The 25046-nt window shown below is 53.3% G+C and overlaps 1 protein-coding gene across 2 annotated transcripts; it reads right to left on the minus strand.

The window, feature by feature from the left end:
- Positions 1–10295: 10295 nt before the first annotated feature.
- Positions 10296–14881, minus strand: LOC132085562 (hydroperoxide isomerase ALOXE3-like). Of its 2 annotated transcripts, none has more exons than XM_059491019.1 (13): positions 14681–14881; positions 14113–14311; positions 13959–14040; positions 13741–13863; positions 13539–13642; positions 13118–13440; positions 12839–13042; positions 12622–12708; positions 11917–12044; positions 11719–11840; positions 11527–11627; positions 10938–11108; positions 10296–10721 (listed from the first exon to the last, which is right to left on the minus strand). In XM_059491019.1, the coding sequence occupies exons 1-13, from the start codon at positions 14816–14818 to the stop codon at positions 10542–10544; spliced, it is 1962 nt and encodes a 653-aa protein (XP_059347002.1). In that variant the 5' UTR covers positions 14819–14881; the 3' UTR covers positions 10296–10541. The 2 variants fall into 2 exon arrangements, with proteins under 2 accessions (XP_059347002.1, XP_059347001.1); XM_059491018.1 differs by having other exon boundaries at positions 11917–12086.
- Positions 14882–25046: the final 10165 nt, after the last annotated feature.

Here is a 25046-nt window from a genome sequence, read left to right on the forward strand (position 1 = left end):
CCGGGCCATGGCCATGAGGGCGGGCTGGCCATGGAGGCGGCGGGCCCGAGCACAAACCCGCACCGCGGGCCGGCAGTGAAGGCGGCGGGCCCGAGCACAAACCCGCACCGCGGGCTGGCCATGGAGGCGGCGGGCCCGAGCACAAACCCGCACCGCGGGCTGGCAGTGAAGGCGGCGGGCCCGAGCACAAACCCGCACCGCGGCTCCGGGAACGCGGCATGCCCCGGCCCCGCCGCCGGGACCGCTCCAAGCAAACCCCCCCTTCCCGGACACCCTCACCGTCCTCCCAAGGGGCATTTCCGGCTCAGCTCTGGATTCCCGGCAGATCCCAAATCCCCCTCCCAGAAAAACTCTACCAGGAGTCCGACGAGCCGCCCTCCCCCGTCACCTGCGGGATGCGGAGGGCAGGACCGATGCTCCCAGGGCGCCGGGGCTGCAGGTACAGCGAGCTGTGCGCTTGTGGCTCCTCCTTTTCCTGCCCCTCTTCCTGCCCCTCTTTCCCGCCTCCTCCTGCTCCGGCTGCTTCTTTATCTGCTGAATCCTTGCTGTTCCTTGTCGTCCTTCTTGCGTCCTCCCCCTGCTTCTCCTTGGTCATCCTGTGAAAAACGCCAATCACTTGTTTTTAAAATTTTTAAAAGTTTAAGAGTAATAAAATGGTTAAAAAGAATAGTAACACAATTAGAGTAATAACAATTTGGACACATTGAATTAGGACAATATGAGATAATAAAAGCAGTAACCCAGAAACAGCCTCAGCTGGTGCCTCCCAGGAGGGACTCCCAGCAAAGGAACAGCTTGGCTTTATCCTCTCACAGTCCAAGTGTGGCCCAGTCTCAGCTCTTGCTCCTGCAGTGTCTCTCAGTGTCCCTCCCTGGGCTGCACCACAGCCCCCTGAGCCCTTTATTGTGCCAAGTCAATAGTTCATGGCCTCTTGTGTCTCTGGACACCCCCAGAGTTCAGCCTGCAGCTCCACTGCTCCTGCCCCTGAGGCACCTGCACCAGGTGTGCTCACAACCCTGCAGGGTTTCCTGGTGCCCAGGGGACACTGTGACACTGCAGGGCATCACAGAAACAAGGGAACTGTACTGGGTTTTCATGGCCAGCTTTTGGTACTGGGGGCTGGGGGCTACAGGAGTGGCTAATGTGAGAAGCTGCCAGAATCTTCTCCCACATCTAGTAGAGACAATGCCAGCCAGCTCCAGGATGGATCTGCTGCTGGCCAAGGATGACCCCATCAGAGATGGTAATGATAATATATTTAAGAAGGAAAAAAACCAAAAACCTTCTTGTACAAATGAAATTGGGTGCAGCGAAGAGCAGAATGTGAGAGGAACAGCTCTACAGACACCAAGGTCAGTGGAAAAGGAGGGTCAGGAGCTGCTCCAGGTGCTAGTACAGGGATTGGATGCCCAAAAGAGGGCTGTGAACCTGTGGGAGGCCCATACTGGAGCAGGTGGATGCTTTAAAAAGGATGTGATGACTTGGGAAGCCCGTGCTGCAGCAGACACCCTGCAAGGACAGCAAACCTACAGAGAGAAGAGCCCACAGTGGGACAGCTTTGCTGGAAGCACTTGCAGCTCTAGAGGACCCATGCTGGGGCAGAGGAAGGACTCAGACTTCTTTCCCTAAACAGCAGTAGGAACAAGGTGTGATGAACTGACCATGACCCCCATTCCCATCTCCCTGCACTGCTGCAGGAAGGAGGGAGAGCCCAGGAAGGAGGGTGGGATAGGGAGGTGGTGTTTTTAGGATTTATTTTATTTCTCATTATCCTGCTCTGATTTGGTTTGTAATAAATTCAGTTCCTAGTTCCAGGCTGTCTGTTTTGACCATAACTGTGGTCGGTGAGGGATCTCTTCTGGTCCTTATCTCAACTCTTGGGCCTTTATTTTTATTTTCTCTCCTGTGTCCAGATGTGGACAGCAAGGACAGAGTAGTTTTGGTGGCACCCAGCATCCAGCCAGGGTCAACTCACCACCAAATCCTACACGGTCCGGGACTGCAGGGAAAGCTTTGGAAGAAGCTTCAAACTCATCAAGCACCAGTTAATCCATACTGGGGAGACCCTCTGGATGCCACAACTATGGGAAGGGCTTCACTGTGAGCCCAAAGTTCCTAGAGGGAACACCTCTAGGACCCATCTGGAGAAGGTCTCTACAAGTCCTCTGGCCCCAGGAAGAGGCATGAGGAGTTAAGGTCCTGCCAGAACTACCATCTGAAGTAGCAGGTGGTGACAAGCCTTGAGCCCGGGGCCCCAGAAGCACCTGAGGCTTTCCAGCTAGACTCTGCTGAGCCCCAGGAAGGGGCTTACACAGCCTCTCATCCTGCCTCCAAAATGCCCTGGGATCCCCCAGGCATCTCTGCATTCCCCCCTCCAAGATCTCGGCTCCTGAGATGAGCACAAAGGAGTGGAAGTCTCCGACTAAGGACGCCATAAACCCCAAAATTTTATCTCCATTCACCAATTTTCTGTTTTCCTCTGCTTTTCCCATTTCCGTGTCCTGTCGCAGCGGGTGGGAGCAGCCGAGAGCCCAGCGCTGCCGATCCAGACCTGCCCCAGCTCCATCCCTGCTCCTCCCGCGGAACAGAAGGGGCTTTGGGGGGAAGGGTAGCGCTGGTTGTGGGAGGAGGAGGAGAAGGAATGGAGGAGGAAGGATGAAGAAGGAGCAGGATAAGGAAGGGAGGTAAGAGGAGAAGGAGCTGGGAGTACAGAGGACGAGGAGAAGAAGCGGAGGTAGGAGGAGCAGGAAGCGGAACAGAATGAAGTGTCCGTGGGGAGCGCTCGGTGTGTGCGCGGCCGCTCCCCTCGGGAGCATTGCCCGCTCACCTACATCCCGCAGGTGATTGGGACGGGGAGCCCGCCCCAAATATCTTGCGGGGACGGGGTGTGTGTTCCTGGGACCATTTGTTTCTGGAGGGAGGCGAGATATTTCAAGTTCACCCCAAATATCTGGGGGTGGGTCTCTTGTTTTTTTTCGGGGGATGGGGGAATATTTCGTCCTTGCAGGATTCCAAAGCTGAACCGCAGGAGCCGCCCCCGGGGGCATTCTGCGGGGTCTCCAGGCGGTGTTATTTCGGGAGGACGGTCCGGCGGAGGGAGGGGAGGGATCACCGCGCCTGCTGGGGCTGCGCCTTCCCGGCCCCGGCCCCGGCGGGGATGCTGTGCCAGACGCTGGGGCTGGGGACTCTCCCGGGATAAACTGGGACCCCCAGAACGGGGACAGTGCAGAGGGGCCACACCTGGGCTTGAGGACCCGTGGCAACCTGGAGGTGGAGGAAGAATGGAGAGGAGGGGGCCCGGTGAGGAGGGATCTTGGGAAGGGGGGAGCCTCGGGACCCGCCGGGACCCTGAAGTAGGGAACCTGGAGAGGGGAAACCTCTGGAAGCCTAGAGGGGAGGGAGGAGCCTGGAAGGGGAAAGCATGGAGAGGAGGATCGCCTTGTAGCCCTGAGAGAGAAGGAAGGAGCCTGGAGAGATGGGGAGCCCTTGGATCCCCGGGAATGCTGAAAAGGGAACCCTGGAGATAGGGGACCCTGGAGAAGGGTGGTTATGACCAGCCTCTGAAGATTTATAGTGGTGTTTATCTGTCATCTATCTATCTATCTTTTAAGCACATTTTTTTGAGAACTCACCAATTTGGATGCAATGGAAAGGTGGTGGGCAACCATTTTGGTTATTATTATCTACAGAAATGCAACAATATAAAAGCATTAAAATAACATGTAAGAAAACATATAAGGAAAAGAAAGAAAGAGAAAAAAAGGGTAAGAGTAGAAAGGTGTAACCATCGGTGGATCCAGACATGAGACTTGATTGTTGCAATTTTGATGTCAGTTGGTTGAAATGATGGTCACTGTCTTGATTTTTTGGGGCTGGGTGATGCCCATGAAACACAGACTTAACTGGGTTAATGTGCACTCGGGGTTATGCAGGAAGGTCCACGCCCTTCCCGGGAAGGGGGGGTTTGCACGGTCTTTACAGCACTGTGGGTTTATTGCAACACTGGATCATATGCAGTCCTCTGGTGGAAGGCTCCAGAAATGAGTCTGGGGCACTTCAGAGATCTTTGATGATTTATGACATCTGTTAAGACATGACAGCTGTCTCTCAGTCATTGTCGTTGAGCTAATTATGGCCCATCAGAGGGGATGAAAACCTTCAGCCCTCTGTCTGAATATCCCAGTATGTCTGAATGTCCCAGTATATCCCTCATGGAGGAGGGAGTTTTTTCAACTGAGCCAGTCATGGTGAGGATGAAATTGCCCTGCTCAAAAGCACTGTCCCACCTCGCTGGATCAGCTGCCTATAGGATTTTTCCCTTATTTGGGTCAAAGCCCAGCTTCTTGCTAAACCAAGGTTGATTTGTTGTGGTCATGCTCTGGGGCTCTCACCCCCTGCACCTGGGCTGCAGAACCCAGCACACGGATGGCCCTCTTGGCTGCCAGGCACTGCTGATTTAGATCCAACTGGGCACTGACCGGGACCTCCAGGTCCCTTCTCACAGCTGCTCTCCAGCATCTCATTCCCCAGTCCATACACACAACCAGGGGCTCCCCATCTCAGGTGCAGGATCCTGCACTTGCCCTTGTTAAACTTCACATGGTTGGTGATTGTCTACATCTCTGATTTGTTGAGGCTTTTTGCAGGGCCTCTCTGCCCTTGCAGAAGTTGATAGCTCCTCCCAATTTAGTGTATTTTCTTAGTATTTATTTAAGTCCTGCCTCCAAGTCATTTATGAAGGTGTTGAAGAGAACTGGGCTGATGATGGATCCCTGTGGAACCCCACTAGTGACTGGTGCCAGCCTGATTTCGTCTGTCACTGTCACCCTTTGTGCCCAACACGTAACGCAGTTATTCAGCTGTTTCACAGTTATTCACAGTTTGTTCAGAAGGGGCCTGGGAGAGACAGTATCAAAACCTATGCTGAAGTCCAAAAAACATTCCATCTCCTGGCTTTCCTGGATCAACCACATGGGTTGCCCTGTCTTAGAAGAAAATCAGGTTCAACAAGCAGGACTTTACCCTCATGAAGCTGTGCTGGCTGTGACCAATAACTGTGGTGTCTTCCAGGTATTTTTCAATTCCTTCCAGAGTAATCTTTTTTGTTGCATCATTGGGTACTAAAGTGGCTCTGACAGGCCTGAAGTTTCCAGAGTCCTCCTCCTTGCTCTTCTTGAAAACTGGGACAGCATTTGCCAGCTTCCAGTCAGCTGGGACCTCTCAGGTATCCCAGGAACACTCAAAAATCATCAAGAGAGGCTTTGCAATGACATCAGCAGCTCTGAGTATTCTTGTATGAATCCCATCAGACCCCATAGATTTGTAGGGATCCAGCTGGATCAGCAGATCCCATGCAAGTTCAGGGTCAACTTGGAGTTGATCATTCTTGATCTCCTGCACTGAGATTGCCTTGGTCTGTCATCTGTGTTGAAGGCAGTGGCAAAGAGTGTATTAAAACACATCCGCCTTGTGCACGTCCCTGTTTGTGAGGTGACCATCCTTATCCTGGAATGCGACAGTGTTATTTCTACCCTTTGTTTTCCCGTTAATATATTTGAAAGAACTTTTTATTGTTCCCCACATTTCTGGCAGCTTCAATTCCAACTGAGCTTTGGCCACACAGATTTTCTCCCTACAGTGTTGAGCAGCATCTCTGTATTCTTCCTGTGTTACCTGAACTTTCTGCTGGGCACACACCTTCCTTTTTTCCTTATATCTAAGGGGAAATCCCTGTTCAGCCACACCAGTCTTCTACCCTGCCTGCTTGACTGCCAGCATTTAGGAATTTCTGCTCCTGTGCCTTAGAAGATGATGCAGTGACGGGCTCCAGCACCTGCAGACACCACATTTTTCCAGGGTACTCATTTGTTCCCTGAACAGCCTGAGGTCTGCTCTCATGGCCAGAGCTGAAGTTTTGCTGGCGCTTTACCTCCTGTCAGCAGAGATTTAAACTTGATTGCTCTGTGGTCTCTGTGGCTGAGATGACCAATCTCCATTTTGCTCACGAGATCTCTCTGTTGAGAAGCAGCAGATCTCAGAGAGCATCTTTCCTTTGAAGTGTCCCTTAGTTCCTCAGATAATAACTCTTCACTGTCCTGGGCCTGGCTGGGTGGTCTGTAGTAGACTCCCACATGGCATCTGCATTATTTGTTTGCCCCTTTATTCTCACCCAGTCTCAACTGTGCCGTTGCCAGCTGTGAGCTCCAGACATTCCAGCCCTTCCATTACATCCAATGCCATCCCACACCTCTCCTGCCCTGGTTACCCTTCTAAAAGAGCCTTTAATCATCCAGTGGGGCACTCCTGTAACAGAGTTGTCTCATCCCACCAGGTTTCACTTATGCCAGTGCTGTCAAAGCTCTGGCAGTGGGTCAGAGCTTCCAGCTCTTCTTGTTTGTTGCTCATGCTGTGTAAGCATTAGTGTGGAAACGTTTCAGGTGTGGTAGATTGTAGCAGGATTGAGGGATCCTATCAGTGCTCCTTTCCTCGAGCTTTGGCGCTCCATCCCCTTGCTCTTCACTGGTGAGCCTGATTTTGTCCCTTTCCCTCTTAAAGGTAAATCCCATCAGGTGTCAGTAGGCCAGGTGTTGAATAGATCATCCCATAGTCAAATAACCCAATTTTTTCCAGTTGCATCAGCCTTGGACACATGCATTGATGTGACGGATCTTTTTATTCCTGTCAGTATTATTCCCTGTTACCAGAAGGACCGGGGAAATCACTACCTGTGCTCCTGATCCTGTGTTCAGTTGTCTCAAGGCTTTGAAATCTCTTTTGATTTCCCTCGGACTTCTCTTTATTACTTTGTCACTGCCAGCCTGAAAAACCAATAGTAATCAAAGGGCCTCAATAGGCTGGAGAGTTTTCCAGTCATATCCCTCACCCAAGCCCCTGGGAGACTGCAGACTTCGCTGTGAGTTGGGTCCTATCTGCAAATCAGGCCCTCCATTCTCCTCAGAAGGGAGAATAGTCTCTTATTAAACTTCCCTTCTTTTCCTCTTAACAGAGGAGATTCTGATGCCGGGTACAGGTGGTGTTGCTTTAGGAGGCTCCTCTGTCCCAGAAGCACCTTCACCCACCTTGTCAGTTGTCTGGCCGCCGAGTTCCAGGGTCTCTTACTTGTTGTAGAAGGTACCTGCCCTACTTGTCAGGATTTCAGAAGGAACTTCCCTCCTGGTAGCTGAAATTACTCTCTTCCAGCCTTCATCTTCAACAGACCCTTGACCTTACAGGGTTTTGAGTGTCCACAACAACAAATGTTCAAGTCTCTGAGAATCTGGAGACTGGGTGTCTCTGAAAATAACTGGTCAAAGTTGGGATTCTTGTGTTTAGTGTCTGTTTAGGATTTGAGTGTTTTGTACTCATTTTTTCTGTGCTGTGTGGATCTTCAGGGCCATGCTGAGGATCCCTTCTGAACAGGGACAGCACAAAGCCCTGTGCTTCCCTCGCCTGTCTGGTCTCCCTGTTATCAGCACTTCCATGTTTGTTTACCTGAAGCCCCCCTTCACCTCCTCCCCACGGTTACATCTGGTGGTGTCGGTTCTGTACTCAATGATGCCTCCAGCACTGAACCCCCTCATCTACAGCCTGAGGAACCAAGAGCTGAAGAAACTTAGGAGTGGATGCATTTGAGCAGCCACAGCCTGCCTGTTGTCATCTGTCAGTGACTCCCAGTGCATGTCATGACAGATAGGTCTGTCTTTCCTTATTTACATATTACATATTTTTCTTCTCCACTTGTGATGTTGTTGTCTTTAAAAAGAAGTGTCATTACTCATCCTTTCCTCCTTCAGCATCCACCAAGCTTGTGTGACCCAGAGACTGTGTAAATAGGGAGACTCACATTGTATTTAAATGAAATAAATTAACCTGCAGCATTTTTTTTTAGTCTTGATGTCCATCCTCAGCAGAGCAGGAATGAATGGGAAGTGAGAACAATTTTCTGGCTGCACCAGCCTTGGAGCGCGCCCTGGGCCTGGAGCAGGAGCAGCTCTTGAGGGCCCTTAGGCCGGGGCTCTTGTGCTGCCCTGGGCAGATGGGATGGCAGCAGGGGCTGCAGAGCTCTCAGCACCTCAGCCCGAGGGGAGCAGGGCAGCCAGGGAGCCTCTTTTGGCCTTGGCCCAGCACCTTCCCCCATGGCTGGGGCTGCGTCCTGTGGCAGCTGCAGCTGCTGCTGTGCCCTTGCCAGGGGCTGAGGCCGTAGGGCAGTGCCCAGAGCAGCCTGGCCTGAGCAGAGCTGTGGGGCCAGAGCCAGCTGGGCTGGGCTGGGGAGAGGCCCTTGGTGCTGCCCATAGCTCAGGGCAGCTGGCAGAGCTTGCAGGGAGCTGGGCTGGGCTCAGAGAGCCTGGCCCAGAAACCATCAGTGTCCATCTCAGCCTGGCTGAGCGTGCAGGGGCAGGACTCAGGCCAGGCCTTGGTGGCATGGACAGAGCAGGGAGGGGGCCCAGGACATTTGTCAGCGCCAGCCTCGGTGCCCAGCCCTTGGCAGCCCTGGCTGCTGAGCCCAGCTTTGGCCTGGGCTGAGTTTGGCTGTGGCCCAGCTCCATCCTCCTGCGGGGCTCAGGGCCTGTTCCCGGCCATGGCCAGCCCTGGCTGCCTCTCTGCTGGCCCAGGGGCCGGCAGAGCCTGGGGCAGGGCGGTCTGTGCAGCCCCACAGGTGCCAGGGGCTCTGCAGGAGCTGGCAGAGGCTGCCCAGCAGGGAGGCCATGGGGCACAGAGCCCCAAGGCTGCTGTGGGCACCACGGCACAGGGGCCGTTCCCAGCTGCAATGCTCCTGGCCTGGGCTGGGCCTGCACAGGGGCTGGGGACGTGGAAGGGAGCAGGACTGCGATGGCACTGGACAGGTAACGAATGGGAGCTGTGAAGACGCTGGATAACAGCAAGGCCAGCAACAGACAGGGAATTTCTCTGCATTGTGTGTGCTGTGCAGGACTGCTTCAGAACAGGGAGGGGGATTAAATACCAGCAAACACTGATACTGATGTTGAGGGATAAAATGGCTTCTTTGCCTGAGTCTTTGTTGGAAAGGTCTCTCAGATCTCTGCATTCAGTGAAGAGCTTCAAAGAGGAGGAAAGCAAGTATTGTCAGGAACCTCACTGAGGGGGGGAAGGCGTTAAAAGCCGATGTGGCAAGGAAGAAAAAAATAAGAAAAAGTATTTTCACTCAAAGATGACCTTGCAGCTGAAAGATGCTAATATTTGGTGGGAGAAATTTCACATATTGTGATTGCTTTGGGTTGTTTTATGTCTGCTTTGAGAAGTGCAATTTCTGCAGAAGATAACAGGATGTTGTAAAAAAGTCCTAAAATGCATTTTTCACAGGCCTTAGGCCTCCTGGTGAGAGGGAAGAGAGATAAGGGGCTCAGAGATTGCAAAAGCACAGCCTTTTGAAGGCATGTGCCTTTGATGGGCCCTGTGGTGTGTTATGGCAGAGGAACAGGCTTGGCATGTGTTGTTTTTGCCCCTGTTACGATGGAATAAGCTTAGGACTGTATATGTCCCTTTTTCCTAGCGTGGCAATAGGATAAATCTACTCTTTACACTTCAGCTGTGGGTTTTGGCTGTCTTGGTTACCTGCATATATTCAGTTCACACACTCGTGGAATTCATGAAAGAAGGACAAATGCCAGTATCAGCCCCTGCAGTGGCACTGGCTGGAGCTGCGTGGCTGGCAGAATCCCTGTGGGAAAGGACTTGGTGGACAGGGAGCTGGAGGCAGCCATATGCCCTGGCAGCAAGGAAGGCCAGGAGCACCCTGGACTGTGTGACCAGGAGATTAGGGATATGGATCTGAATTATCCAGATTATTGTGCCTTGGTTGTGGTTCCTCAACACAGGAAAGATGTCTGTAAGCCTGAGCAGGTTTAGTGAAGGGCCTCCAAGGTGGGGCTGGAGCACCTTGCCTGTTAGGAGGCTGTGGAAGCTGGACTTGGATTAGATCCAGCCACACCTACATTCCCTTCTGAGAAGTTTAGAAAGCCAGGGGGTCCTGGGTAGGTTTTGGGGGTGTTGGGGGTCCTTTCTGTACTTTATATCTCAAAACAGCTTCTCTAATAAACTTTGTTTCAAGCTCCCACTCTGCCCACAATGAGGGGAGCGCTGCCGGGGGGCACTGGGTCCCTGTGGAGCAATGATGAACACTGTGAGCACTGGGAGGAAGCACTGGGGGCACCTGGAACTCTGTCATGTCCCCCAGTTGCCTCAGTTCAGCTTCCTGCTTTGTGTGGGGGCTGTGCGGATCCCTGTGGTTTTAGGGTATGCCTACAAGCAGCAAGGTTTGATTGACAGCTGGCATTTATTGGGGAGAGAAAAATGGAGTGGGGGGTGCTGAGGGAGGTGGGGGTGCATGATGGAGATCTCCAGGTGTGGGGCTGCTGGGGTTGTCCAAGTGCGGGACGCTGGGTGACAGGGTGTTGGGGATGGCCGAGTAAGGGGTGCTGGGTGTACTGGGTGTCCAGATGCTGGTGGTTCTGTCTGTTGAGGGTGCCCAGGTGCAGGGTGATGGCAGTGCTGCTGGTGCTGAGCGGGTGCAGCTCCTGTGCTCAGATGGAGATGCTGTTCTCCGTCTCCAGTGGGTTCAGGTAGTTGTATCTCAGCTCAGCCTGTTGGTTCCTCTCCTCAATCCGGTCCCGGATCTCCTCCAGCCGCCCTTGGAAGGCCCGGATGAGCCGCCGGGGTTCCGCCTCCGTGAACCACTCCTCTGGGTACTGTCCCAGGAGCCTCTGGAGGGGGACAGCAACATGAACCCTTCAGCTTCAGCCCCTTAGTGCTATTCGGGGGTTCTCCAGCACCCTGGTAGGTGTGGAGCAATGGTGGCTGTCCCCCAAGCTTGGTGACACCAAAGGGGGTGACATCCACCCTTGTGGGCACCTCCTGCAGTTCCCCAGGCCCACAGAGCTGTTTAGGGGGGCACGTGGGGACTGTGGGGCCAGACTCACCCTGTCCTTGAGTTGGGAGCTGAGGAGAATGAGGGCAACCAGGATGTTAGCAGTGGTGGCCACCTCAGGAATGGTGTCGAGGAAGTGCTGGAGGAAGGCCCGGCCCTTCTCGCTGGGTGGTGGGTGGCGCATGGAGGACGGGGCGTTGGGGACAAAGGCCCCCAGATCATACTGCAGGGGGAAAGATTACTGCAGAGAACATCCCCCCAAAACAGCAATGGAATGGGTGGGGACATCCTCCCGAAACAGCGAGGGGACAGGTGGGAACATTCTTTGGCACAGAGGGGGCAGATTGGAACATCTCAGCATGGCAAGGGAGATGGATGGGGACATCTCCAGTGTGAAGAGGGGATGGATGGGGACATCCTTCTGGCATGGGCACCCATTGGATGGGGACACAGGGTGAGGACATCTTTCCAACATGGAGATAGGATGGATGGGGACATCCTTCTGGCATGTAGGTGTGACATAGACATTGGTTCAGGATTGGGACATCCTTCCTGCACACAGAGGAGTGGGAGGGGGCCATGTCCCCAGCATGGCTTGAGGACACCTGAGGATATCCTTTGGGTCCCTGCCCGTGTCCCACCTGCCCATTGTTGACAGCCGCGTGCTGCGCCGAGCAGGTGAACATCACCATGGTGAGGAACTTGATGAGCTCCACCACTGTCTGCAGCGACGAGGGAATACCTGGGTGGGGACGGGACAGCCAAGAGCCTCAGGGACCTGCGTGTTCCCTGCCTCTCCTGGGGACATCCTCTGGCAGCCACAGGTGTGCTACCTGAGGAGGTCCTGCCCAAGAAGCCATTGGTGAAGATGTCCATCACCCAGGCCTGCAACTCGGTGTCCCCGCTCACTGCTGCATCCCCATCATAGTAGAATGTGACGATGCCGGTGACAAAGCTGCCGTAGGGATGAGGTGATTGTGAGATCCTGGGGCATGCCAGGACCACCCTCCACTCCCTGAAACCAGTCTCACCTCTCAATGGCTTCCCAGAGGCTCATCCCATCGTCTCGGTAGTAGTAGTTGGGGACATGGGACATGCCACGGTGGCGGATGTCGTCGGGGAGGCACAGGGACGTGTAGGTCACCTGCTCCAGGCCTCGCTGCACCACCAGCAGCAGCCCCTCATAGGTCACCCCGGAACCCTGGGTGAACCATGGTTGGGGAGGGCAGGAGGTGCCCGGCTTCAGTGTTGCCCAGTGCTCCCCATACACCCCAGTACCCCATACTGGTTCCAGGTTACAAGTACTCCAAGTACACACCCAGTGCCCCTGGTACTCCCATATACCCCAGTGCTCTCCAGTGTCCTCCACACCATGTTCTCTAATGTCTGCCAGGTCTCTCATGCTTCTCATGCCCCCTAGTGCCCCCAATACACCGCAGTGTTCCCCAGCAATTTCAGTACACCCAGTGTTCCCAGTACTCTACATTGGTTCCAGTAGCACCCCAGTACTGCCCCGTGTTTCCAGTAGACCCCAGGGTTCCCAGGAGACCCCAGTGCCCCCCAGTAGAATCCAGTACCTCCAGGAGACCCCAGCACTGCCAAGACTCCAGTGCCCTCCAGTGTCCCAGTGGACTTCAGTAGACCCCCAGTGTCCCCAGTACACCCCTGTGCCTCCCAGTACCCCAGAGCATTCTGTGCCCCAGCAGAGCCCAGTGGCCTCAGTTCCCAGGGCTCACCTTGTCAATGAGGCCACCCTGGTTTATGAGGACACTGCGGGCCAAGGTGTTGATGTGCAGTGTGAAGTGGAAGTGGGGCATGAGGAGCTAAGGGAGGAATAAACACCTGGCAGGTGACCATGGACCCCTTCATGGAGCGGGGGGCTGTCAGGTGGGGCATAACTGCCCTCAGATCTGGGGACAGGGAGCAGCAGGTGGCCCTGAGGGGAACCCTTACCTTGAAGAGAGGGTGACAGGTGGGCAGGTGGCGCAGCGTGGCGATGGCAAAGACCTCCCCAAACAGGTGGGTCCTCAGCAGGTGGGTGAGGAGCTGGTGGCTGTAGAAGTCGGCGTTGCGCACCCAGGTCTTGGCCAACAGCCAGTCCCACTCATCATCACTCGGCAGGAAGATGGGGCTGTGGGGTCCTGGTGTTTGGCTGAGCTGTGGGAGACCACACGGTGGTATAGAACCATTGCCACCCTCCTGACAGTAGGATTTAGAGTGGGACACCCCTACCTGGATGGCGATGGGGCGCAGGAGCCCATCAGTGCCTTGGTGAAGCAGGCAGAGAGGGGCCGCTATGTGCTGCTGGCGCCCGTAAATGGTGTCGGTTGGGATGTCCTCCAGCACCTTGTAGTCCACAATGAAAATCCGACCTTCTTGCAGCTCCTTGCCCAGGTCAGTGGCACCTCCCAGTGAGCCAGCAACCATCTCTGGTGTCACTGGGAAATTGAGTGGCAGTGTGGTGCAGCGATGGATGATGATGGGGTTGTTGCCAGTGAGGAACTGGGAACCGAAGAAGTCATCTTCTTGCCAGTGCTTGGCCACATACTCAGGTACTGAGGCGATGGTCAGACATCAGCACCCACTTACCCATCCTCCAAGCACCTTGAGTGATACAGGAGGAAGGGCAGGGGACAACACAAAAGGCACCCACCAATGTCCCTGCCCTGTGTCCGGGAGAAGATGGTGCGCATCTCATCCAGGCTGTTCCAGGAGCTGCGTCTCAGTAGGAACCCTGACAGAAAGTGGGAGGCCCCTCTACAGGGCAGAGGGGGGACCTCAGCACACTTCTTGCCTTCTCTGGCCCCTTTCCCTGCCATTACCCAAGTCCTCCATGGCCTCAGGGCACAGCTTACTGGAAGATGAGGAAACCAGTGAAGTTGTTGGCCCTGATGCGGGAGAACTGGATGTTGGAGTCCAGCTCGAAGATGGAGTCCACATTGAGGCAACGGGGCCAGCCCTGGGCGAAGTTCTTCCACCTGAGTAGGGGGGGGAAATGGGAGCAGACATCAGCATCACTGCTGACCAGCCCACCTGGCCAAAGCAGGCCTTGCCCCCCTGTCCCTGCTGTCACCGGTAGGCCTCCTGCCGTGCCGCCAGCTCCCGATGACGATGTTCCTTGAGGATCTGCAGCTTGTCATCCACCAGCTTCTTCCCTAGAAAGAAAGGGGGTGTCAAAAGTCGGACCTCTGGCCATCAGAGGAAGATGGGGACAGGGTGGGTCCTACCTGAGCCCTCTCGCACCTCCACCGTGGTGACTCCCTCCAGCCACTGGTAGCAGGGGAAGCGATACAGGGTGCCATTGGGGGCTGCCACCCGGACGTCCTTGCAGAACCAGGCATCCTCCAGGAAGAGCCGCCACTTGTGCAGGCGGATGAGGACAATGGGGCCCAAGTCCTGCCCACAGTGCACAGACAGGCTCCTCTCCTGGAGAGGAGGAAAAGGCTTCTGGGGGAATGGGCAGATGCCCTGTGGTGGCACCAGGGACACCAGCAGAGAAGGGGCTCAAAGCATCCCCACTTGCTTCCATTGCCTTCAGGATCCTTTTCCTCCATCATCCCCTCAAAGTCCCTTTCCTCCATCCTCCCAGAACACCATTCCTCCAATCCCCCCAGGACCACTACCCACCATCCTTCCCAGATTTTTTTCCTCCAGACCCTGGAACCCCTTTCCTCCATCTCCCTCATATCCCTTCTCACCATCCCCTTGTATCCCCAGGAAAGTCCATGCAGCCCCTCATATCCCCAGGACAGCTCTATCACCCCTTGTGCCTTTTGTCCCTATCCCCATGCCCACCTTCCCTGGCAGGAACAGGAAGGAGATGGTGGTCTGGCGGCTCTCGCCATAGGCGCCCACCAGGGTGATGGAGATGGAGTTGTTGGTCCCAGCTTCCACCATGTCACCTGTTGCCACTGTCACCTTGTAGGTGGCCATGACAAGCTGCAGTGATGTCCTGGAGATGCCGTCAGAGAAAAGTGAGGGGCTGTGGGGTGCAAGCCTGCTGTTTTGGGTGATCTGGGTGTCGCAACCCCCACAGCCGTTGTGTGAGCGCGTGACGGGTCCGTCCTCCTCAGGGAGGTGTTATCAGACCACTGCTACTGTCCAGCATTGAGTACATCTGATCTCAACTGATGTGGCCATGGGGACATTGCCCAAGCGATAGCCCTGGGGGTGGCTGTGGGGACATTACCCAAGAAATGGCTCTGAGGATGGCCACAGGGACATTGCCCAAGTGATGGCCCTGAGGATGGCCACAGGGACATTACCCAAGAAGTGGCCCTGAGGATGGCCACAGGGACATTACCCAAGCGATGGCCCTGTGGGTGGCTGTGGGGACATTGCCCAAGTGATGGCTCCAGGGTTGACCATGGGCACATTACTCAAGAAACTGTCCCATATTCCTGGCTATGGCAATGGTCCAAGGGTGTCAGAACCCAGGACATCCCTCTGGCTGTCCTGAGCAGCCAAGACCCCTGCCAGGGGTCTCAGAGACCCTGGCACAGAGCCCAAGACGCCTGTGGTTTTGATTATGACCCGTGGAGCAAGTTACCAATCTTAGATGAAGATGTGCAAGCCATGACAAATTAAGTAGAATGATAGTGAATTTATCACAAGGTGAAAAAGTAGATTTTGGGGGTTTTAGAATGGGGATTCAGGGGGGCAAGATGGAGGGAACTGGGTGTGTCCAGCCTTTCTCCTTCTTCTTCTTGGCCTCCATCTTCTGCAGTGATGTTGGTACTTACAGATTGGTTTAGAGTAGAAGCTTGCTGTCTAACATAGATGATAGGTATTGGAAAGTTATTGTAAACATTGTATACGTAGTTTTTAGTATAAAGACATAACACTGCCCCAGGGGCAGGCAGAGTGCCTCAGACTGTCCTGCTGGAGGAACCTCGGCAGGGCAGGAGAAAATTTTTTACAGATAAGATAAAATAAACAACCTTGAGATTGAGAAATGAAGAGCCCTGACTCCTTCAAGCACCGGGCTGGGAAAAGAGACTTTAGAATTTTTCTCGGGGTCACTCTGACCAGCTAGAGATCCCGACACAAGGGGGTGGTTTGAGCCAAAGGAGGGGCATTCACTGCGGGCCAGGAGCTTTGTGTGCCCCCGCCCAGGGTCTCCTCCATCGAGAGCATCCCCAGCTGCCTGTGGCAGGCAGGAAACAGCGGCGCCGATCGCAGGCCTGGAGGTGGCTCTGGGGGCCAGGCCGCAGTGGAGCAGCTCCGTCAGTGGTTCCAGCGCTGGGCCTGGGGGCACTCCTGGGAGGTGGTGAGGGGTGAGTGGGACCCCTGGCATCGGAACACCCCTGAAGCGGCACTCCTGGGAATCGGAACTGCTATTGCCCGAAACTGTGACCCCCATGAGCCCCACATTCCTGTGCGTCAAGACCCCCCTGCTCTACATTGCCTGGCCCTGGCACCACTCTCTGTCCTCTTTCCCAGCCATCCCACCTCTCCCAGCCCCCAGCCTCTTCCTTTCCCTTGAACCTGGCACCCTGTGCCCATTCCTGCCTTTCCCAGTCCCCAAACCCTGCTTTCCTCAACACTGGTGATGCCCTGAACCCTTCTTTCCAGAGATCTTGCCTCTCCCCACCCTTATCCCTGCCTTTCCTTACCCTGGGAACCCCCCAAAATGCAGTTCCTAGCACTGGGAACCTTGAACCGCAATTCAAGAGCACCAAGATGGCCTGATCCACTGTTCCATGCACAGAACAACCCTGAACTCCCTTTCCCAGCCCCCCCGTCTCTCCAACCTCCAGACCCTCCTTTTCCTTTGTCCTGGGACCCCCTGCACCCCCATTCCTGCCTTTCTCCTTTCCTTAACCCTGGGGACTGTCACAATCTGCTAGTACAAGTGGGGGTTGTGATGGTTCCTTAACTGATCTCAGAGTGCAAAAACAACACAGAGGGGATTTCATAACTGTGTATAGGTTTGATGAGAGGTTCAGCAATTAATTTACATGTTATTGCAACATCATCACCTCATGTTACCATAAAGGGAGGGAAAACGTTATTTTTGTCATCCAACACTAGTGTTATCATGATTTATCAGGTCTTCATGTCCCTCAGAGTTCTTCTGTGAAAAAGTAAATGTAAACAGAATCTGCCACCAGGAGGCACGAAATTAAAATGATGGAATTATCCAGCGTGTATTTATCCAGTGCTCTTTCCCCACAGCATCGGGGGCTACCCAAGCATATTTATTCAGAGAGGTTTTTAGCACAAGTGTTACTTGCCCTGTAGTAAGGGGGTTCCACCAGAACAGGTTGTCCAGGGTAATGTACTGGATTATTAGGATCATTTGGTACACAGCATAGGAGTCAGTGTAGATGCAGACAGGAGCTGTACCTCACGTTGGAAAGCACTCCAAGCAACTATCAGCTCCCCAACCTGAGCGCTGCCTTCTCCCTCAGTAATAATTTGTTCACCAGAGGCAATGTGGAGGGCTCTGCCCTGTATCTCCACACCTTCCCCTCTCATTTAGCAGAGGCATCAGGGAACCAAGAATTTGCTGGGGGACGAAGGAGGGGCTACTTTAATTACAGAGGCAGGTTTGTCATGGCTGCTGCCCAAGTTCTCAGTTTCGTGGATCACTAAATTTTTTACAGCACCTTCTGTTATGGAGAAAGTGTTAGAGTCATGTTCAATCTGAGATACCAGTTTGTAACTGAGGCCTTCTGGGCCACCCCGTCAGGTGGGGGGGTCCCAGTAGTGTCTTTATAACTTTGAAAAGGGCCTCTCAAGACTTGGCTGTTGTTGTGCAATTTTTTCCACTTCTATGAGAGCTAAGCTAACCACAAACAATCCTTTTTCCCAGGTGGTGTATCTTTTCTCAGCATCTTTGAAACCACAGGAATAGAAACCAACAGGCCTCATCAGACCCTCAGGACCCCACTGCCAAATGTGTACTGACAGCCCTGAGGAGGCAAATCCACTTTCCACCTGAAAGGGATCTGTGGGATGGACAGGGTCCAGTGCTTGGTAAGCTGTTGCTTCAAAATCAGTAATTGCATTGCTTCATCCTGAGAAGGAGTCCAATCCCATTTCACCCCTTATCTTTGCCTGAGAGCCCTCCTTAATTTCAAATTTATAGCAATTCAGAGAGAGGGGGTTTACATTTTCCATTTCAGGGAAGGCTTCTGCCTTCCTTAGCAGACACCTGTCTTTTCAAACCAAGACAAGAACTTATAATTAAATTTATAATTTGCTGTATAGTCAAGTATGTTAAAAACAGATAGTTCTTGCTTCACCGCAAGAGGATTTTGCTTCTTTGCTACCATAAACAAGACTTTATGTATTCGTTTAAAACTGATAAGCAAGAAAAAAACTCGATCTGTAGTTTGGACTATGGCCAGAAGCCTTGGAAAACAACCAGCTACCCAGAGAGCATGTGCAAGGACCAGGTTCATCCAAAGCACACCCCAAGGAACACTGCTGTTACCCCATTGACTTCATCTGGCGACCCCCGCCCAAGACCCCCAGCAGGTCTTAAGCGCAGGGGATAAGGAGCTGATTACCATATGAAGAGGCGGGGAGGGGGGGAGGAGGCTATGAATATGTATAGACGATGTTGTAATCTTTGCCAATATGTATGAGCTTAGGGATATATAAACAGAGTCTGCTCTGTTTGGATAGGCACGCTTGGTGAAAATATTCCATGAAAGTATTCCCCATGTGTCCAGCGCTGTAATACACTTACCTGCTTCACAACTATTTAGTAGTTGTGGAGCTCTTATTCCGAACGTCAATAGGCTGGGGGTGGGGGAAAAGGCTTTGGTGTGTGTTGGAAAAGCCTCTGGCCGGAGGCACAGTGACTGCCCACCCTGCACTGTGCAGAGAAGCCCGGCTGAGGTTCACAGGGTGGAGAGACCTGTAATCACTGGGAACGGGAGTGCAGGGGGTCCCTGGCGTGAAGGACATGAGGTCCAGGAAAGGCAGGATCTGGCGGATCTTTGCACGGTACAAAGCAAAGAGGATTGCCCCATGAATGAGGTGCAAATACAGTTTCAGGGGCAAGCTCCGGGCCAGCTCATTGTCCCGGCACAAATCTCTGTGCAAGATGTAGCAGAGAAGCTTTCTGTTTGGATTCAGACGAGGAGAGAGGCTGAACGTGGTGGTGCGTGGTGCTTAGAGGGAAAGTGCATGGCCCATGTCAGAGAACAGATGAGCATTCGCCTTGGTGAGAATGAACACGCGACTGTTCCAAAAGGCGAACAGCGAGGCCGCAGAGCTCCGGGCTGGCGTGTGCAGCGTCCTGGCGGCCGGAGCAGCGTGGCTGCCGCTTGCTTGCCTGCCAAATTCATGTTGGCAGTCATAAGGGGGAAGTTCAAAGATAAAGCTTGTTCAAAGACAAGCGCTCTCCCGGCTTGGCTCCATTGGTGTTGGGAGCAGTTCAGGGAAGAGCTCCACTGTGGATCCCAGCTCTTGGAGACTGACAGAAGGCGATCCCGAATGTAGCAGGGAAGGAAGAGGAATTGTTGTGTCATTGGCTATGCAGTTTATAGGCTGAAAAAGAAAAGGCAATTGCAGCACGGGCTCTTTCTTTTCTGTGCAGTCAGCCACTCAACATGTAACTCACACCCTGATCTGCATGTGTGCATGATGAACTGCATCCCCCTCCCTGGAGATATGCACTTTCCCTTAAGCTCTGTGTACCATCTATGTACCTCTCATTGTCACAGATTTGAAACCCCTTCAAAATGTACAGCAGCTGCTTGCAAAATATAAGTCCCAGAACGAAAAGCCAGTGCTGGCTTTCATAGTCCCTTTGCAGTCTGTAAACTACACAAAATGCACTAGTGATTTCGCGCTTTCCTTTTCAACTAAATGAATACCATCAGCACACTCTCTCAAAGTGGCAGAGCCCATTGTTACAGTGAAGCGTTTCCAGCTGCAGTTACTACTGAGAGATGTCCCAGGACAGAAAGCATTTTCTGCACTTCCCTCTTCCCTGGGAAACCTGATATTCAAGCGCAATCACTTTCATACACCTTTAGTGTTCTTGAGTGCAAGCAGCTAGAGGTCACAGAGAAGGAAGGAAATGTCAGGGCAGACTAAAGACGCCATTTTTCCTAGCAGCATTTAAATTGTGCACAAAACACTTGGGACCATGTACCTCCTTTCAACATATATGGACGCTTTTCACTCTTGCAGTTTTGTTGCCAACTTTCAGCAGCTGCTCCCGTCAAAGACTGTAGAAGACAAAGCCATTGCTGGGCTGCCCCTTCCCCTAGTCTCACCTAAGCCACATCAAACTCACTGGTGCACTCTGTATATCCATTCTCTGCTGTGTCTACTGTTGTTATCTCTGGATCTCAGGACCTAAAGATAAGGGCAGTAGTTTTCTGATAGGGCTGGAAGAGGAAGAGGTAGCAGCACAAAGCTGCTCTTGTTGAACTTCCCACTTGACAACTGCTGTTGTGAATTTGGCAGCCACGCTCCTCTGGCAGCCAGTACGCTGCACACACCATCCCAGTGCTCTGTGGCCTCGTTCTTTGCCTCTTGGAGCCTGTCCTGCTTTCATTCTCACCAAGGCGAGTCCTCATCTGTTCTTGCACAGAACACTGCCAGCAGGAAAGCACTCCTAAGCATTGCTTCTGCCAAAACTGACCTGGCCCATGCACTTTCCTTATAAGCACTATGTACCACCACATTCAGCCTCCCTCATCGTCTGAATTTAAACAGAAATCCTCTTGGTTTCATCTTGTGCAGAGAATTGTGCCAGGACAATGTGCTCACCTGGAGCTTGCTCCTGAAACTTGTGGAAACCTGTATTTGCACCACATTCAATGGGCAATCAAGTACAGTATGTCCACTGTCCTGGTTTGAAAAGACAGGTGTCTGCTAAGGAAGGCAGGAGCCTCCCTTGAAATAGACAGCTTAAACCCCCTCCCTCTGAATTATTATAATTTTGAAATTAAGAGGCTGTCAGGCAAAGATATGGGAAAGGAATAACAGGAATAAAGGAAAATTAAAAATACAAATGCAATAGTACAGACAAACAAACAAACAAAAAACCCCCACTGACAGAGTCAGAATATGACCTGACACGCAGTGGGTCACAGTGGTGGTACCAGTCTATTAAATGGTGGCTGCAGTGCTCCTGCAGTGACAGGTGTGGTTCTGTTGAAGCAGAGATCCTGTAGAAGGGTGGAGTTTTCATCTGAAGGTCCAGTGGTGGCATAGATGGGCCTGGACTTCCCCTGGGAATCCAGTGGAAAAGAAAGCGGCTCCTTTGGGAATCCAATGGAGAAAGCTGTCTCTGGTGTCTCTGGATATAATCTCAGATTATATCCAGGTAGGAGTGCTTGGCTCCTCCCTATGGACAGAGCGTCTCACAATGGGATGATGAAATTTCATCAGTCATGCAGTGACACTCAGTGGCCCATTAACAGAAGATGTCTCCTGGAGGGAGGTTTGGTTGTGTAAGAGATAAAGAAAACTGCCCAATTGACAGAAGATAACTGCCCCTCCTCTAACAGATGGGAATAGAATACATACCCCCAGCTACATCTTTCAACCCAAGACATCCACTGAAGACAATTTCTTTTGGAAGAACACATTTCTCAACTTTCCTTGAAGCTGGAAATTTGTGCTAAATACAGACAGGTTAGGGAGCCCTGACAAGCAGGCTCTGATTTTAGAAAATGTATTGATGTGTGGACAGGAGCTACACCACTCACTTTAGAGTGAAATGAGTGTTGAAGGAGCATGGTGGGTCCCAGGGAACTCTGATCCCTGCAGAACCTCATCTGACATGGATGGGCCAGCCCAGCTGCATTGGGATCACAGATCAACGCACTTCCAACTGCCCGGTCAAACATCACCTCATCACCTTCCTATTAAATGTTTATCACTGCTTGCTGTTAATGACAGGGGACTTGGGCAGGGAATAGCAGCAAATTGACATTTATTGATTTTCTGGATTATAAAAAGGAAATATAATCAATTGTCACATGAACATTTATTGCTAATTCTAGACAATTAGGTAATTTCATTAAATGTACCACTTACCATGCCCACAAAGACATTTCCTTCAGAGGAAAAGGAGAGTGCTTCAAACCATGCTACAGATGAGCCCTCATTTAAGCAAGGCTTTTCCTTTCTGTAAACCATGACAAATTCATAATTGACTTTTTTTTTTTAAAGTCATGGCAGTTCACTTGTGCACTGTGAGTCCCACTTTAAAAAGCTTTTAAAGAGATTGTTTTGTCTGCAATGACTCTGTGCCTGTAATCAGAAAGTATATTGAATTGTTCTTTTAACCATTACTGCCCTCAAAGTGGGTTTGCCTGAGAAGAATAGAAGCTCATACATGCAGATGTGAGCAGGCTGCTTCCCTGAAGAAATCAGAGCAAACACAGAGTTCAGGTCTGCGATTTGAGGAGTCCCAGCTGACTGGAAGCTGGAGAATGTTGTCCTGATTTCCAAGGGCAAGGAGAAATCCAGACACTACAGGCCTGTCAGTCTCACTCTGATACTTGATAGAATCATGGAAAAGTTTGTTCTGGGAAGTATTGAAAAACACCTGGAGGACAATTCAGGCATCAGTCAGAGTCAGCACGGCTTTATGAGGGGAAAGTCCTGCTTGTGAAATCTGGTTTCCTTCTCTGACAGGGAACTGGCTTGGTTGGTCCAGGAAAGGCAGTAGATGGAATCTTTCTGGATTTCAGCAAAGCCTTTGATGCTGTGTCTCCCAGAATGCTTCTAACAAAGTGCCCATCACACAGCTGGATGAACGATTGTGGAATGGGTGAGCAACTGGCCCACAGGTCAGGCCCTGAGGCTGGCAGTGACTGGGGTGACACCACGCTGGCAGCGGTCACCAGAGGGTTCTGCAGGCTCCATTGGCAGCCCTGGCTCTCCAATGTCTTTATTAAAGATGTGAACACAGGACTTGAAGGGATAATCAGTAAATTTACTGATGACACCAAACTGGGAGGAACTGTCGCCTGCCTGGAGGGCAGAGAGACCTCCCAGGCAGAGATGGGCAATCACCAACCCAATTTGGGTGTGGGGTTTAACCAGGGAGGGGTCAGGTTCTGCCCCTGGCATGGACACCCTGGCTGGGGTATGGACAGGGGAAGGAGGGGCTGCAGGGCAGCTGCAGGGAGGGACGGGGGGGTCCTGGCCAAGGGCAAGCTGAGCATGAGTCACCAGTGCCCTGGCAGCCAAAAGTGCCACTCTGTCCTGGGGGCAGCGGCCTCTGGGCTGGGGAGGGGACTGTCACACTCTGCTCTGCACTGGGTGGCCTCACCTTGAACGACAACACAATATAAAAAAGACATAAAGCCATTGCAGAGTGTCCAGAGGAGGTCACAAGGATGGGGAAGGGTCTCGAGGGGCTCTGTGAGGAACTGCTGAGGACACTTGTTTTGTTCATCTGGAGAAGAGGAGACTCAGGTGAGACCTCACTGAGGGGCAGTGCAGGGGCCAGCACCAAGCTCTTCACCCTCGTGAGCAGGGACAGGACTCTAGGAAATGGCTGGAGCTGAGTCAGGGGAGGACAGGTTGGACATCAGCAGAAAGTTTTTCACCTAGATGGGGGTTGAGCACTGGAACAGGGTCCCCAGGGAAGTGGTACCAGCCCCAAGTCTGTCTGGGGACAGGAAGCATTTGGACAATGCTCTCAGGCCCGCGGTGGAATTGTTGTGGTGTTCTGTGCAGGGCAGGAGTTGGACTCAATGATGCTGATGAGTCCCTTTCAACTCAGCATGGTTTGTGTTGCTCTGAAATTACTTCAGCATCCAGCATTCAGCTTTCACTCTGGAATAAAGCTGTTCCAGCCTGGTGAACACAGACATTCCACCCCTCCTAAGTACAGCACCTACAATATTCCTTAATTTCTTTGGATTAAAGAAAGAAAGAAACTGCATTTAAATGTCACTGTAACGATTCCATGCCCTTCTGTAAGGAGGGCTATTTACAGAGCAGCTCGACAGGGGCCATGGCTTGCCCTGGCCATGGGAGGGCACAGAACAGGCTGTGGGTGCCCCCCGTGCCCCCGTCACTCATGGGGGATGTGACAGTGACGGGGCACAGGTGACCTGGTCAGGAGTGCCAGGATGGGGCACAGGTGGCTATGAAAGCGCCACAATGGGTGCTGAGACACCAGGGCACGCATGGCCATGGAGATGCCACCGTGGGTATGGTGACACCAAGGGATGTGTGGCCTTGGTGCCCCCACAGGTCCCGAGATGCTCATGGAGATGCCACCAGGGGACAGGTGGCCATGGGGTGGCAATGCCAGTGGGTGTGACAGCGACAGGCCATGCGTGGGGCCAGGCTGGAGGGGCTCTGTGCCCTGTGGGTGGCCTCAGTGGCACCGAGCTGCTTTGGCTGGATCCCAGTGCTGGTGCCGCAGGGCCTGGCCCGGTGCCACTGTCAGTGCCAGCCCTGGCACGGGCAACGCTGGCACAGGGACACGTGGGGCGGGAAGAAACCCTGGGATAGGGGAGACTGAGCATCCCGGGGGGCTGTGCCAGGCCAACACCTCGCACCCCACACCCCAGAATTCATCACCCCCACCCATCATCATCATCACCCCAAAAGTCATCACCCCCCCCAAACCACGACACCCAAACCATCCCCATCACCCTCCACCCATCATAATCACCCCAAAAGCCATCACGCCCACCCATCGCCTCAAAACTCCCCCCACCCCTCACCACCACTCTCTGTACCCCCTCCCCTGCCACGTCCTGTGCCCCGCTGTCGCCTCCTCCTGTCCTCGGAATGCAGGCACTGCTGCCGGGGTGGCCTCGTCCCCTCCTGTCCCCCTCGGTCCCCTTGTGCCCTTGGGCGCCTTGGAGGGGGCGAAAACGCCTTTTGGAGCCGGGACCCGCCCGCGCTGCCCTTGGGACGCCGCTGTCGCCAGCCTGGCTGCCGTCGGTGCCGGGGGCTGCAGGAGCGCTCCAGCCGCTCCCGGGACCGCCCGCCCCGTTCGGGGCCGCCGCCGGGGACAGGCGGGGACAGGCGCGACACTCGTGGTTCCTCAGTAGGGCGGGGGGCTCGGGGTGTCCGGGAGCGCTTCCACCTCCGTCTGTTGGGGGGAGAGTAGAGTTTGGGGGTTCCACGGGGTCGATGTGGGGGCGCTGGCATGGGGGAGTCACTTTGGGGGGCCCCAGGGGGTAAATTTGGAGTGGTGGGATGGGGGGAGTAA

The sequence above is a fragment of the Ammospiza nelsoni genome, chromosome 31 (genome assembly GCF_027579445.1).
Source record: "Ammospiza nelsoni isolate bAmmNel1 chromosome 31, bAmmNel1.pri, whole genome shotgun sequence".
NCBI lineage: Eukaryota > Metazoa > Chordata > Aves > Passeriformes > Passerellidae > Ammospiza > Ammospiza nelsoni.